The 14,297-nt window shown below is 39.8% G+C and overlaps 3 protein-coding genes across 3 annotated transcripts; all 3 read left to right on the top strand.

Annotated features, from left to right (window-relative positions):
• Positions 827 to 4,044, top strand: LOC18790424. Its single transcript, XM_007222875.2, has 3 exons — positions 827 to 1,675; positions 2,462 to 2,809; positions 2,900 to 4,044. Exons 1-3 carry the CDS (start codon positions 1,241 to 1,243, stop codon positions 3,521 to 3,523), a joined length of 1,407 nt encoding a protein of 468 aa, XP_007222937.1. The 5' UTR covers positions 827 to 1,240; the 3' UTR covers positions 3,524 to 4,044.
• On the top strand, positions 6,470 to 9,949 carry LOC18789463. The gene is made up of 2 exons (XM_007223953.2): positions 6,470 to 8,487; positions 8,617 to 9,949. Exons 1-2 carry the CDS (start codon positions 6,702 to 6,704, stop codon positions 8,694 to 8,696), a joined length of 1,866 nt encoding a protein of 621 aa, XP_007224015.2. The 5' UTR covers positions 6,470 to 6,701; the 3' UTR covers positions 8,697 to 9,949.
• On the top strand, positions 10,099 to 14,043 carry LOC18789471. The gene is made up of 4 exons (XM_007222937.2): positions 10,099 to 10,261; positions 10,364 to 11,509; positions 12,428 to 12,622; positions 12,732 to 14,043. The coding sequence occupies exons 1-4, from the start codon at positions 10,223 to 10,225 to the stop codon at positions 13,875 to 13,877; spliced, it is 2,526 nt and encodes an 841-aa protein (XP_007222999.2). The 5' UTR covers positions 10,099 to 10,222; the 3' UTR covers positions 13,878 to 14,043.

Raw genomic sequence — 14,297 nt, 5'->3', positions numbered from 1 at the left:
GCTCTATGTAAATATTCAATTATATTTATTTATATTAGTCCTGATTTTTTAGACTACAGGGGCTCAAGAGATTTGTGGTCAATCATCGTTGGATGTAAATTCAATAGTTCACTTACTCTTGCACTCATTTTAAGAATTTTTTTGAACTATTTGATTAATATTCAACAGTGAGTGACTACAATATTTTAGACTTCTGTGGTTAAAGAGATCAAAACTGTTATTTATATATAAGAAAAGAAATAGAGTTGAAATTTGTAAAGCGTTAGGCAATTGTTTGGAGCATGCTTTACTTAGCAATCGTAATTTTGTAGCACGCTGATCATAAAATACAAAGACCCATCAATTCATTCACACTCATTAATGCATGCAACATGATCTCTTTTTTAATCTACCAATAATAACGTGCCAACAAAGCAACAAGCCAATTGAAGCCAACAACTAAAGACCAGATCACTGGCCGTTTGTTTGACCGAACCCCAAGACACTTGACCGTTGCTAACGGCGCCAAACCCAACAGACAGCCTCCTGCCATATCATATAGCTCACGAGAAAGATTTTGCCCCAATATTTTCCAATTCTCTATGATCAGAAAACTTTTTCTTAAAAAAGAAAATATTTGTCAGAGCGTCGTCGTGTTGTAGCAGCCCTACAGGCTATGGTCTTATGGACACTATTGTCCTACTATCCCCGAGAGGACGAAACCCCAAAACTAGGAGAGGCACCGAATGAGAAATTTGGGAATTTGAGAAATGACCAATATGTCCTGACCTACCCGCTCTTTCTTCTTCTTGTTGCTGGTTGGCCAAACCCCACCAGACAAAGAAAAAGTAAAAAAGTGAAACACACTATTTTCCATTAATTATTAGTAGAGACTAGAGACAGACACAAATAAAATAGAGAAAAATAAAAGAAGAAGAAAAGAGAGCGCAGAATCAGAATTCTCAGAATGTGATTTGTCTATCGCGGCAATATCTTTCCTTTGTTTAATCATTGCTGCCCTTTAATTTCCTTGAATCTTTTCCTTCCTCAAAAATCAAAAGCCAGAGTTGCTTTCAGTAAGCTTTGTTCTCACTGTCTCAGCTCTATACTCTCTCCATCTCTCTCTCTCTCTCTCTCTCTCTCTCTGTCACTCTCTATAGCTTCAAAACACAAACCCAACAAAGCTAGTTCTGCTGCTATTCTGCCATTCTCATTTTTCTGCTTCTTCTTTACAATTTTAGTTGAGGGGCAGAGTTGTGAAATGGAGAGAAAGCAGGGGTTTTTTTCGGCTTTGAAAGAGGAGGTGGTGAGGGGGTTGTCGCCGGGGAGGTCCAGGGCGAAAAGTCCGGCGAGGAGTGGGTCCCCAGTGTCGAGTTTGCTGAGGCGGAGGAGGAACCACCACGTGGCGCCGCCTGAGCCGTTGATGATTCCGAGATCCGGGAGCGTGAGGCCCGCCGAGGCGTTGTCGCCGTTGAAGGAAGGGCCGGATGGGACGGACGGTGGAGATTCAAGGATGGAGGGGAAGTGGGGCCACTGGATGAAGGGACAGCTGTGCAGGGCTCCTTCGGTTTCGTGCTCAGCTTACAAAAGGTCGGATCTGAGGTTGTTGCTTGGGGTTCTGGGTGCGCCGCTCGGCCCGGTGCACGTTAGCACCACCGAACCTTTGCCTCACCTTAGCATCAAAGACACTCCCATTGTTAGTACTTCTCTTTCTCTCTCCAAGCTACATCCTTTTTTGCAATTAAATTAATTTTCTGCATGTTGAAATGTTAAAATTTCCAAATTGGGGTCTAAAGTTTTATGACTTTTTTTAAAGTTTATCACTCTGGCAGCTATAAACTTGTCTTAGTTTGTGTTCATTTTTATGAAGATCAATGCTTTTCTTGTTTTGGGTTGGCTGGTTTGTGAGTTATTGTTTGTTACATTTTCCAGTTCCTGAAATGAAAGAAAAGGCTCATCAATGATTTTCCTGTGCATGCTTGATTTTTTAATATAAAATTTGGTAGGACATGTTGATTATTTCCTTGAAATTTTTATTCAAAGTAAGTTACTTTGATTTCACGCATATGGATTTGATTAACATGGAGGAAAAATTTAAAGAAAAAGATGGTATGCAAACCAACCTGATGTTGGGCACTTTACCAAACTTTTTCTTTTTTTAATACTAAAAATACTCTGCACAACTGGTTTAGATGGCCATTCTTTTCTACCAATATACACTGTGTGCAGCATTTTCCTTTATTCCTTTTACCACATATACCCCCTTACAATCCGCATGAACTCATAATGTAGTTATCAATTACTTAATGCATTTGAAAGGAACTGCACTGGAATGTTGAATCTGAGTATTTGATGCCCATTTTCCAGTAAGGATGTGAGAATTTGTCATTTCTGCATTTACTGGACAGGATCATGACCTTTATTCATCTTCATTTCAGTTTTCGGAGACCCTCTCAACATGATTTTGTAATATCTATTGCAGGAATCTTCATCTGCTCAGTATATATTGCAGCAGTATACGGCAGCATCAGGAGGGCAAAAGCTTCAGAACTCGATCCACAATGCTTATGCTATGGGTAAGGTCAGAATGATAGCTTCAGAGTTTGAGACAGCCAACAGGGTTGTGAAGAACCGGAATTCCTCCAAAGCAGCAGAGTCTGGTGGCTTTGTCCTGTGGCAGATGCATCCAGACATGTGGTATGTGGAGCTTGCACTTGGTGGCAGCAAGGTTCATGCTGGTTGCAATGGACAGCTTGTGTGGAGGCACACACCTTGGCTTGGTGCACATGCTGCAAAAGGCCCTGTTAGACCCTTGCGACGTGCACTTCAGGTAATGTGCCGATCCAGTTTTGTTTGGCTCAGTTTTCTTTTTTCCCCAATTCACGATATAATTATTGTGCTTAATTTATTTCTCTTACAGGGACTTGACCCAAGAACCACTGCCAGCATGTTTACCAATTCAAGATGCATTGGTGAAAAGAATATTAATGGGGAGGAGTGTTTCATCCTCAAGCTTTCTACGGATCCTTTGACACTGAAAGCCAGAAGTGAAGGGCCTGCAGAGATCATTAGGCATGTTTTATTTGGCTACTTCAGCCAAAAAACAGGGCTCCTTGTACACTTGGAAGATTCCCATTTGACCCGCATTCAGAACAATGGAGGTGATGCTGTCTACTGGGAGACCACAATTAACTCATTTCTCGATGATTACAGGCCGGTTGAGGGAATTATGATTGCTCACTCAGGACGTTCGGTAGTAACCTTGTTCAGGTTTGGAGAAACTGCGCTGAGTCACACCAAGACCAGGATGGAAGAAGCTTGGACAATTGAGGAAGTGGCATTCAATGTCCCTGGCTTGTCAATAGACTGTTTCATTCCCCCTGCCGAGCTAAGATTTGCTTCTATGAGTGAAACCTGTGAGCTCCCTCAGGGTCAGACTGTAAATAACACCATGGCAGCAGCTGCATATCGAGCCAAAGTTGCTTCACTCGAGAGGTCTCATCAAGGCAGTGTCAATAATGTTATGTGGAAGATGGATGCTTAGGACAGGGGATGGCCAGATTATTCCACGAGGCAAAGGGTCTCTAGTTGTATGGACTGACACTATCAAAGGTAGGTTTTGGTAACATAGGGGAGCTGAGTTGAATGCAGAACTTCTGCGTTGGATCAATATATTTTCAAACTTGTACATAGTGAGTGGACGGTTGTCCGTAGATTTTCTCAGGTGCCTGGAAATTTTTTGTACTCGAGCAGAAAATCATTGCGGAGTCGGGGCTTGGATTTTTGGTGGAAGATTGAGCTGTCTAAGGGAGCTCATTTACTGACGAGAATATCATGGAACACTTCTCTTGAGATTCTTGAATACTTCAACTATGTGATGGCCTTCAACACGGTACCTGCAGATCAATTACGATTTATGTAAAATTCATGTTATCTAGGCTTTGATGCAGATTTGTACTTAATTTCAGCTTGACTTGAAGGTTTTGCATTGTACCTTTTAATGGCATGAAGTCTATAGTGACAGTGCAGTAAGATCAATACACAAGCTGGATTTTCTTCTTGGAATTGAAGTTAGACTATCAAAACTAAACTAAAATAGAAGAAGAGGCAGATGTTTTACAGTTCCAAGTATTTTATAATCCCATACTCAAGTAAAAGCAAATGTTGAACTCGTCCTTTCTTTGGGAGGGTTTTGTCTGATCAATCAAAGCTAAAAAAATTTCAACACTTGTCTAAATGATCTCAATTTTGAACACGTGATCCCAACTTGGGCTACACAAGTATTTTAAATTGTGATCATTTAGACTCATGTCTAGCCCGTTACCCAGCCCACAGAACTTGAAGCCCTTTCACTAAATTTGATCAATTCATTGATGTCCAAAATTTCCAACTTTCTTCTATTAATTTCTTATAATTTTTTTTTTAAAAAAAACAAGTGATATTCTATGGAAATGTAGGGGTGCAAGTTGGATGGGAAAATTCGATTTCTTCCTAAAATTTCTAATTTTGGTAAGTCCAAATCAATTTTGACATCCGAAAGTTCTAAAATTCAAAAAATGGATTGGAATTGGAATGTATCTAGAGATTTCAAAAAATACTAGATTTCGAAATATATTGGAGTTTCAAGCTTGTACTACACAAAGTTACTAATTTCATGTTGAACTAAATATAATTTAAGGACCAAATAGACATAGAAAAGTTATTTTATAAAGGATAACAATATCTAAGTACTAGCATCGTTTGGATGGAGGAATTGAAAATTACATAGAATTCTAAAATGACGGAATTTAGGTTTTCATGATTTCAATTTCTAGCAATTGAAGATTTCAGTGCTTGGATTTATGTATATTGAATTTTGTAAATAACAAAATTTTGTAAATGGCACTATGGAAATTGCGAAATAACTCCTTTTTTTTGTAGAAATTAAACTTGGGAATTCGATGCCTTAATTTTCATGATTTTTTCCGCGCGTCATTTAATAAATTCCGCGCTTATGTTGCCAAACAAGGAAATTTTCAATTTCTCATTTTAAATTCACGATTTTTAGCTAAATTTTAAGTTATTTTCCCTCATTTAAACGGAGGGTAGTTTTCCAAGCTTAAGATATGAGTTTTTCAATTTTGAGTCAATTTTAATCTTTCAAATGGTTGGACATGTTTAGAATTTTGAACTAGTTTTCGAAAATTTCCACACAAAAATTTCGAAATATATAAGTTCCAAAAATTTCGAGTTTTCTGAATTGGAATGGGTATTGAAATTTCGAAATATTTTAGAATAGAATTGGAATATAACTTTCATTCCGATTTTTTTTTGAATTGGAATTGGAATCCCGTGAATCCAATCCAATCTGTCCGAAAATCAGCCATAGCGAAATATCTTTTGAACGTTGAAAGCAAATGGACAATTTAACATTCTCTTCTCTCAAAGCCCGCAATATAGTTTTGTCGCATCTGGATTTTCTGTTAGTCTTCATCATCATTACGAGCTTTAGAAACCAAGGCAGCTATTTTCCACGCCAATCGTACGAACAAGAAATAAACTAAACAACAACCAACACATATGTATGTATGCAATGCAATGCATCCCAATCCCCAAGTGCACGAGTCTTAGGATTAATTAAGCATATTGTTTAATCCCCAATTACCATTACTAGACAGGATTAAACTCCATCTAAATCTGCTCTTTTCAAGCTTCTCATGCTTTCCACCTATATTTAGTACGTTTATATAGAAGCATGTGGTGGTCCCTCTCTTCCCCTTAGCAAACAAAGAGCCCATCTGTAATCACATTCACAATACTCTTTGCTTGCTGCACTATTATATATATAATTAAAGAGATATAGGTTTTGGCTTTTGAACAAGAGTGCTAGAGTAGCACACTGTAGACCTGTTGACAAGGGACTTAGAACGAAAACCCAGGCTCCAGACAACATCATGTCTAATGTGCATTGAAAAGCATACATTTTTTGTTCTAACAAGTGTTTATTGGTTGGTTTTATACTTGGTAGATTTTTGAGGATCTGCTGTCTTGCTTACGCGATCCTTAATTAGCTTTATTAAGGACAAATTAGCATTTTAACTAGATAATTAATGAAGAAAGAAAAGAACTGTTTCGAAGAAATGGCCATCCTTCCAGAATGAAAAAAGGAACTTAATCCGGGGAGGAAGGACCACTTACTTACTTTCTATGTGGGAAGCATTTTCCTGTATGGTTACCTACTCCGCATATGCTTCTTGTTGCTCCTTGTATGGCTGCCACTCAGCCAGCAATTTGGAAAATATGTAGCCACGCCCATTCAACCCACAAATTAGAAATCCAATATCATTACAAGATTCATGAACAAATTCATGTCGGAGGTTGAAGCCAAATTGATCAAGTGACAAATTTTTTATGAAGCAAATTTTCAAAGCAAAACTGCCACGTGAACTATTAAAGGGCGCATTTGCTTTAAACATATTTACCTGATGAAAAAGATAGACATGTAAACATTACAAAAACCTTTTAGCACTAACCTTTCTCAAAACAAAGGCACAGAGAATTGAAAAGTACTAAAAGATTCTTCAAAATCATTAATAAGGTTTTAAGTACTATACATGCGCCGTTAATGTCACTAACTACAACACCTGGCCACTTGACTCACCTTAATTTCAACTTTTCTTTCCAACTCCCCTTTTTCTTCTCCACAAAACCCAAACCCTAAACTCCACCTTTGTCCCTCAGTCATGGATTCCCTGAAGCAAAAGGAGCAGGCTTGCACGAGACCATTTTGTTTCTTCTGCACCATGAAAGAACCAGACTCCTTTAAGAGGAGAGCTGGAATATCAGCCTGCTTCAAGGAACTACCACTCGGAGAAGACCAAGGAAATGTTCTGGTGCTGAGCAGTCTATGGCAAATTGCTATGACTCACCCTGATGACCCAGAGTTCCCATCACTTGGAATCTTTGAGTGCATGGCAAAGCTAATCTTCAAAGGCATCAACAACAAGTGTTGGCTTCAAACAGACCAAAACATCTACATCCCTTACTATGCAGCTCATGCCATTGGCTCTTACACCATGAACAAGGCTGAGTTTGCCGAAAAGGCGGTAGCTTCGGGCGTAATTCCACCATTGCTTGATCTTCTGAGAGGAAAGATGAGTTGGGTTGAGCAAAGGGTTGCTGCTCGAGCGCTCGGTCACCTTGCAAGCTATGAAAGAACCTCTGAAGCTGTAGCACAATATGAAGAAGAGGTGGTAAGATCAGCCATGAAAGTAGCTTCTACATGTCTTCATGTGGTGTATATGAGTTTTGTAGGAGTGAAGGATAAGAGAAAAAGACAAAAATACCACTGTGATTTGCTCACAAGAGGTGTTGGTGGATTAGAAATGGAGATTTGCAAGGCTGAGGAGTGGGCAAGTCAACTCCAATGTTGGTCTCTCAATATTTTAAATTGTTTTGCTTGCAAAGAAAAGTCTTTGAATCTCATTTGCAAGCAAGACTTTTTGAAACAATTGTGTGGAATGTGGGGTGGTTTGGCCAATCGCTCATCACCAGCTGGTGTTGGACTTATTAGAATCTTGTGTTACAGTAAATATGGGAGGAAAAAAATTTCTGAGTCGAGAGAAGTTATAGAGAGCCTCTGTAATATCTCGAGGTCTTCAGATGATTGGCAGTACATGGGAATCGATTGCCTTTTGCTGCTCCTCAAAGACCCAGATACGAGGTACAAAGTTATCGATATTGCCGCCTTGTTTCTTGTTGATTTGGTTGAGCTAAGAAGCCTTGGAGATAGATCAAACTTAGGTGAAACAATCACAAAAGCCCTACTTCTTGCAAATTACAAGCAGGGAAAATTGAACAACAACAGGAAAATTGAAAAGAATTTAGAAGAGCTGTGGAATTTGAAAGTGGAGAGGAGGAAGAGGGAAAGAGGATTGTGTCAAGAAAAAATTGAGAAAAGAATGGTTTTGGTGGATGTAATAAAACAAGAAGCAAATCATATGTTTTGTTTGGGAGAAATAGAGGAAGCCATAGTTAAGTATTCTGAAGCATTAGAATTGTGCCCATTAGGGTTGAGAAAAGAAAGAATGGTGCTTTATAGCAACAGAGCTCAGTGTCAATTGCTGATGAGGGACTCAGATGCTGCCATTAGGGACTCAACCAGAGCTCTATGCTTGTCAACTCCAGTGAATTCTCATAGTAAAAGCCTCTGGAGAAGATCACAGGCTTATGACATGAAAGGGTTGGCTAAAGAAAGCTTGATGGACTGTTTGGCGTTCATCAATGGCTGCATCAAGTCTGAGAGTAGCAGGCGGGTGAAGATTCCACATTATGCTGCACGTATGATCAGCAAACAGATGGAGGCCACGTGGCTCTTCTCGACTGCCCGGTCAACAATGGCAACTCGTCAAGACTTTCAAGTGATGAAACAAGTACAAGAATCAGAAGGGAAGGGTAACTTATGTGAAAGTGGGGATGACAAGCAAGACTACCGTGATGAAATTATGAGAGTTATGATGGAGAAAAAAGGTAACTAAGTGAAACTAAATTTAGTGCTCATATATCATTATGAGACCCAGTACAAAATATGATTGATAAGTTTTGAAATTCAAATGCATCTGTGCAGGTATCGATCACTTTTGATTTTATGTTTTTCAGGTCTGTCCACCATTTTAGAAGAACCTTTAATTGTAAAGGAAGAGAGTAGGAGGAAGATGGAAAGGACAAGAAGGGTGTAAGGGTTGCGTTGTGGCTCGATCAATGTAAGTCAATTGGGTTACCAAATGTTTTAGACCGATATGGCCACAAGATGTTATGTGTAAGGTGTTTGCCCAAGTTAAACGAAGCTGTTCAGAAAATGAAACAACACCATTTAAAAAATAATAATAATAAATTATACAAGCGATTTCGGAGGATGAGATGAGAGTTTTCTTTTTTCACACACACTTCACCGGATAAGCAAAGTATAAGGTAGGCTTTTCTAATTGAATTAAAATGTTAACTAAGTGAGAGAATATTCGGACTGAGATGATCTAATGACATACTTTGTATGTGGTAATTAGATAATAGCACACGTACAATATTTATATGTAAATAGTACTGTTTCAATAGAAAGGTGGAGAGGACCACTTGAGCATATTGATTTAACAAATTTTCAAATGAAGAGCAAGACGAAATGGAAAAGGGAAAAAGGAGTACCTAATCCCTCAACTTGACTTTGTGGTTTTGCACATGGCTCTTCTAAATTTAGTGAACTTTATGATCTTGAATTTTTATTTATCATAATGATATTATTTCTACTGTAGTTCAAATTAAGAAAAAATTACAAGAGCTTATATCTTTCGTATTAATGAGATAATAAGGGCCCGTTTGATAATTTTTTTATTTTTTATTTTTTGTGCTATAGTATAAAAGAAAATGAGTGTGAGAATAGAAGTGAGGATGAGATTGAGAGAGAGAATGAAAAGGGCGATTTCTCTTATTCCTCTTGTTCCCTCTTGTAGTGAACATGATTTGTCATCTTAAGGTTTGAAAATTTGAACAGATACCTATAACCAATTAATTACCGTGAGAATCCTTTTCATGATTAGGTACAAGGAAAAAAGCGATGTCATGATTTTGCCATTACTTGCTATAATGTTCATTAGGTAGCAATGCAACTAAGGACAAAATTCTCTACTTCACAATATGCAGCAAGTTTCTTTTTGTGGTAGGTAAGCTGTACATTTCTGACTTCTTTGTCAATTGAAACGTAACGGCTATAAAATCTAGCGGCTCATATTCAATACTATTTCCTACTTCCATCATCAAATCGACATACCAATTTAAAGGAAACAATTTTTTTTATTAAAAATAAATAAAAGCTTAATCAACGAGCAATTAGATATTAACAACATTAAAGCCCAATACGGCGACGGATTGTGGAAGAACGGAGGAGGAGGTGGAGTGTAGGTGTACAAGACTAGAACGTAAACGAAGCAGCTCGGAGGAGGACCACATGCAAACAAACACTTGGCATGAATTGGAACCACATATTTATACACAACATGTCATACCTTGCGTCATATGTCGAAAATATCGAACCTTTGTCTCCCTTCCCTCTCTCTTTCTATCTATACATATAAAAAAGAAAAAAAGAAAAAGAAGCTGAAGAAGAAAGACACATACAATACTTCATGCCCGGTGTTTGGATCAAACACTGATAGTTAGTTGCTTGCTGCTGCCCGAGAGTGGAGTCTTTTGATTTTTTACCCTAGAAATCAAAATGAGCTGGTGGTGGGCTGGAGCTGTTGGGGCTGCTAAGGTCATTATTTAATTCAATTTTAAAAATCATATATTAGCTTATCTCTCCCATCTTATTTATTACTCAATTATTCGTTGATTAAATATGTTGCGATTTGTTCAGAAAAAGTTGGAAGGAGCTGATACCACAGCACCAGAAGGCTACCAAAGCGTGGCGCTAGTGATCGGCTTGACGGGCATCGTGGGCAACAGCCTGGCGGAGATCCTCCCGCTCCACGACACGCCCGGCGGTCCCTGGAAGGTGTACGGCGTCGCGCGCCGTGCCCGGCCCGATTGGAGCGTTGACCACCCCGTTGACTACATCCAATGCGACATCTCGGACCCGGAAGACACCCAAGCCAAGCTCTCCGAATTAACCGACGTCACCCACATCTTCTACGTGACGTGGACGAGCAGAGCCAATGAGATCGAGAATTGCGAGGCCAACGGCGCAATGTTCCGCAACCTCCTACGTGTCGTGATCCCAGTGGCTCCTAATCTCCGCCACGTCAGCCTTCAAACCGGCACGAAACACTACCTTGGGCCGTTCGAGTGCATTGGCAAGATTAAAGCCCATGACCCGCCTTTCACCGAGGACCTGCCGAGGCTGGACGTGCCCAATTTTTACTACACGTTGGAGGACATATTGTTTGAAGAGGTCCAGAAAAAAGAGGGCCTGACTTGGTCCGTCCACAGGCCCTATAACATTTTTGGGTTTTCTCCTCACAGCTTGATGAACATAATTGGGACGCTTTGTGTCTACGCTGCTATATGCAAGAAAGAGGGCAAACCCCTGAAGTTTCCCGGCAGCAAAGTGGCTTGGGAGTGTTATGCGATGGCCTCGGACGCTGACCTGATAGCGGAGCAGCACATATGGGCGGCGGTGGACCCGAATGCCGCAAACGAAGCGTTTAATATAAACAATGGGGATGTGTTTAAGTGGAAGCAGTTTTGGAAGGGGTTGGCGGAGCAGTTTGGGATTGAGGAGCATGGGTTTTATGAGGAGGAGGAGGGTGAGGGGAGGTTGAGCTTGGTGGAGATGATGAAGGGGAAGGAGGGCGTGTGGGAGGAGATTGTGAAGGAGAATGAGCTGCAGCCTACGAAGCTGGAGGAGGTGGGGGTGTGGTGGTTTGCTGACTATGTGTTGGGCGGGGAGGCTGTTTTGGACAGTATGAATAAGAGCAAGGAGCATGGGTTTTTGGGGTTTAGGAACTCCTACAAGTCTTTCATTTCATGGATTGAGAAGATGAAATCTTACAAGATTGTACCATGAAGAAATGTATGATATCATGGTGATCATATATGTATATATGTTTTCTTAATGAATTGATAAAGACCTTGTAGATATAATTAAAAGGGTTTTAATTCTTTTTGTAAACATTGAATTTACAACAAATTAATTGAGATACAGAGCTAGTTCCAAACAAACGGTTGCGCCTGAATGCTTAGCATATCTCAATCAAGGCACAAACAATCTATTCCAACTTTTTGGCCTCGTGATTGCATTTAGCCGCGTACAGACCAAGCAAGCATGCCAATAACCCATCAATGTGTTTTCTCTTTGTATGAAATTATTTATAGAGAGAAACTTTCGTGTCAACTTATTTACCATGTGTGTGGCAATAAGAGATGTAAGTTCCCTTCAGTTTAATCATAGGCATATGTTACAAAATCTTGAATTATAAATAAAAATATGCAAGAATTGTTATGTTTGTTTTTTGTTAACCGAAAGTTTGCCACTCAACCACACCTAATATTTTCTCATATTTGTAACTTTCCACTAATTGGAACATATAATTACAAATCTAAGGTGCTCATCGTCCAAATTGTTTTCTGGTTTGGTTTATAGGCTTAAGACAGAGTCTCACGAAGATTGAATCTCTCAGTTAGTTGAGTTTGAGATAATTGAGAGATTCAATCTCAGTCTGATGAAGCACAATTCTATGCACAATTATGAAAGTATTAACCAAGATGTCTAGTAGTGTAACGTATTTGCGACACTAGAACCGGAAAAAAAAAGGATTGAACCGTGCCCCTAAATTCGAATTTTGATGCCTATAGAATAGAATTATCTTTCATAAATATCAGTAATAGTGTCTCAGTTATTTAGCATTCCTGACGTCAAGAAGTTATTTTGAATGAATTGGATGTATATCTAGAGGGATGTATATCTAGAGGGATGTCATAGCTAATAGCTTGCGTCATATGCGAAGAAAAAGATGGAGCCTTTTGTTCTCTTCCCTATAAAAACAGAGAAGCCACAAAACAAAACACAACACCGATTGTCACTTGTGGCTTCTCTTCTCTTCTCTTGAGGGCTTTTCATTTCAACCCAAAAATCAGAATGAGCTGGTGGTGGGCTAGAGCTGTTGCCGATGCCAAGGTAAGAATATATTACCATAATTAGCTGCCATCTTCAAAATTTAATTTGATTTAATATGTTTAGCTAGCAACAAACTTATGTTTCCTTGCATTTAACATGAATTTTTCAGAAGAAATATCAAGGAGTTGACACGTCAGCACCACAAGGCCAAAGGAGTGTGGGGCTAGTGATCGGCGTGACGGGCATAGTGGGTAACAGCCTAGCTGAGATCCTCCCTCGCCCTGACACACCAGGCGGCCCGTGGAAGGTGTACGGCGTCGCCCGCCGTCCCCGCCCAAAATGGAACGCCGACCATCCCGTTGACTATATCCAGTGCGACATCTCGGACCCGGAAGACACAAAGGCCAAGCTCTCTAAATTAACCGATGTCACGCACCTATTTTACGTGTCATGGGCCCACAAAGCCACCGAGGTCGAAAATTGCGAGGCCAACGGGGCCATGCTCCGCAACGTGTTAGGTGTCGTGATCCCTGTGGCGCCAAATATCCGCCACGTGTCGTTGCAAACTGGCACCAAACACTATATTGGTCCGTTCGAGTCATTTGGCAAGATCAAAGCCCATGACCCGCCTTTTACTGAGGACCTGCCGAGGCTGGACGTTTCCAATTTCTATTACACTCAGGAGGACATATTGTTTGATGAGGCTAAGAAGAAGGAGGGGTTGAGTTGGTCGGTCCATAGGCCCAATACCATATTTGGGTTTTCTCCTTATAGCTTGATGAACGTAATTGGGACGCTTTGCGTCTACGCTGCTATATGTAAGCATGAGAAGAAGCCTTTGAAATTTCCCGGAAGCAAAGCGGCTTGGAATTGCTTCTCGGTGGCTTCGGATGCGGATTTGATCGCGGAGCAGCATATCTGGGCGGCTGTGGATCCGTATGCAAAAAACGAAGCGTTTAATGTGAACAATGGGGATGTGTTTAAGTGGAAGCATGTTTGGAAGGTGTTGGCGGAGCAGTTTGGGATTGAGGAGTATGGGATTGATGAGGAAGAGGGTGAGAGGAGGTTGAGCTTGGTGGAGATGATGAAGGGGAAAGGTGGTGTGTGGGAAGAGATTGTGAAGAAGAATAAGCTGCAGCCAACAAAGTTGGAGGAGGTAGGGGTTTGGTGGTTTGCTGACATCGTGTTGTGTGTTGAGTCTGCGTTGGACAGTATGAACAAGAGCAAGGAGCATGGCTTTTTGGGTTTCAGAAATTCCCAAGAGTCCTTCACTTCCTGGGTTCAAAAGATGAAAGCTTACAAGATTGTTCCATGATGTGTAAGTTGTGTTTGATAGATCTAGAGAGAGAAACAGCTTATGTATACAAATAAGTAGAAGAGAGTTTTCTCGTTTTATAATATGGTTTATTAGTACTTTATGCTTGTAAAAATAAGATCTGAATGTTTCAAATTAGTTAATATCAAATTAGTTAATAAACAAAGAGTGCTGCTAAATGAACCTTAAAATTAGCTGAGTACACTTTACTACCAAACTATTTATTGAATTACTAATTTAGCCTAATATAAAATGACCAAAAAGGATATATTGAATTGTGAAACAAATAAAATTTTAATAAGTACATCTTACTCACTATATTCAACCCTTACCAGACATAGAAAAGTATTCGTATTGCTTGGTGCTCACGAATAATGCAGCAAGTACTAATTTATGATTGGTATTACGAAATTAAAGATT

This window comes from Prunus persica, chromosome G1, assembly GCF_000346465.2.
Source record: "Prunus persica cultivar Lovell chromosome G1, Prunus_persica_NCBIv2, whole genome shotgun sequence".
NCBI lineage: Eukaryota > Viridiplantae > Streptophyta > Magnoliopsida > Rosales > Rosaceae > Prunus > Prunus persica.
The sequence above is the reverse complement of the archived record's forward strand: the minus strand, read 5'-3'. Positions and strand labels throughout refer to the sequence as shown.

What these genes read in the sequence shown, in the direction of transcription:
- LOC18790424 (XM_007222875.2), top strand. Translation starts at nt 1,241, where the DNA reads ATGGAGAGAAAGCAGGGGTTTTTTTCGGCTTTGAAAGAGGAGGTGGTG. An exon ending in GCATCAAAGACACTCCCATT is followed by an intron (nt 1,676 to 2,461) that starts GTTAGTACTTCT and finishes TATCTATTGCAG; the next exon opens with GAATCTTCATCTGCTCAGTA. An exon ending in CCTTGCGACGTGCACTTCAG is followed by an intron (nt 2,810 to 2,899) that starts GTAATGTGCCGA and finishes TTTCTCTTACAG; the next exon opens with GGACTTGACCCAAGAACCAC.
- LOC18789471 (XM_007222937.2), top strand. Translation starts at nt 10,223, where the DNA reads ATGAGCTGGTGGTGGGCTGGAGCTGTTGGGGCTGCTAAG. An exon ending in AATCTTACAAGATTGTACCA is followed by an intron (nt 11,510 to 12,427) that starts TGAAGAAATGTA and finishes GGGATGTCATAG; the next exon opens with CTAATAGCTTGCGTCATATG. An exon ending in GAGCTGTTGCCGATGCCAAG is followed by an intron (nt 12,623 to 12,731) that starts GTAAGAATATAT and finishes TGAATTTTTCAG; the next exon opens with AAGAAATATCAAGGAGTTGA.
- LOC18789463 (XM_007223953.2), top strand. Translation starts at nt 6,702, where the DNA reads ATGGATTCCCTGAAGCAAAAGGAGCAGGCTTGCACGAGACCATTTTGT. An exon ending in AGTTATGATGGAGAAAAAAG is followed by an intron (nt 8,488 to 8,616) that starts GTAACTAAGTGA and finishes TATGTTTTTCAG; the next exon opens with GTCTGTCCACCATTTTAGAA.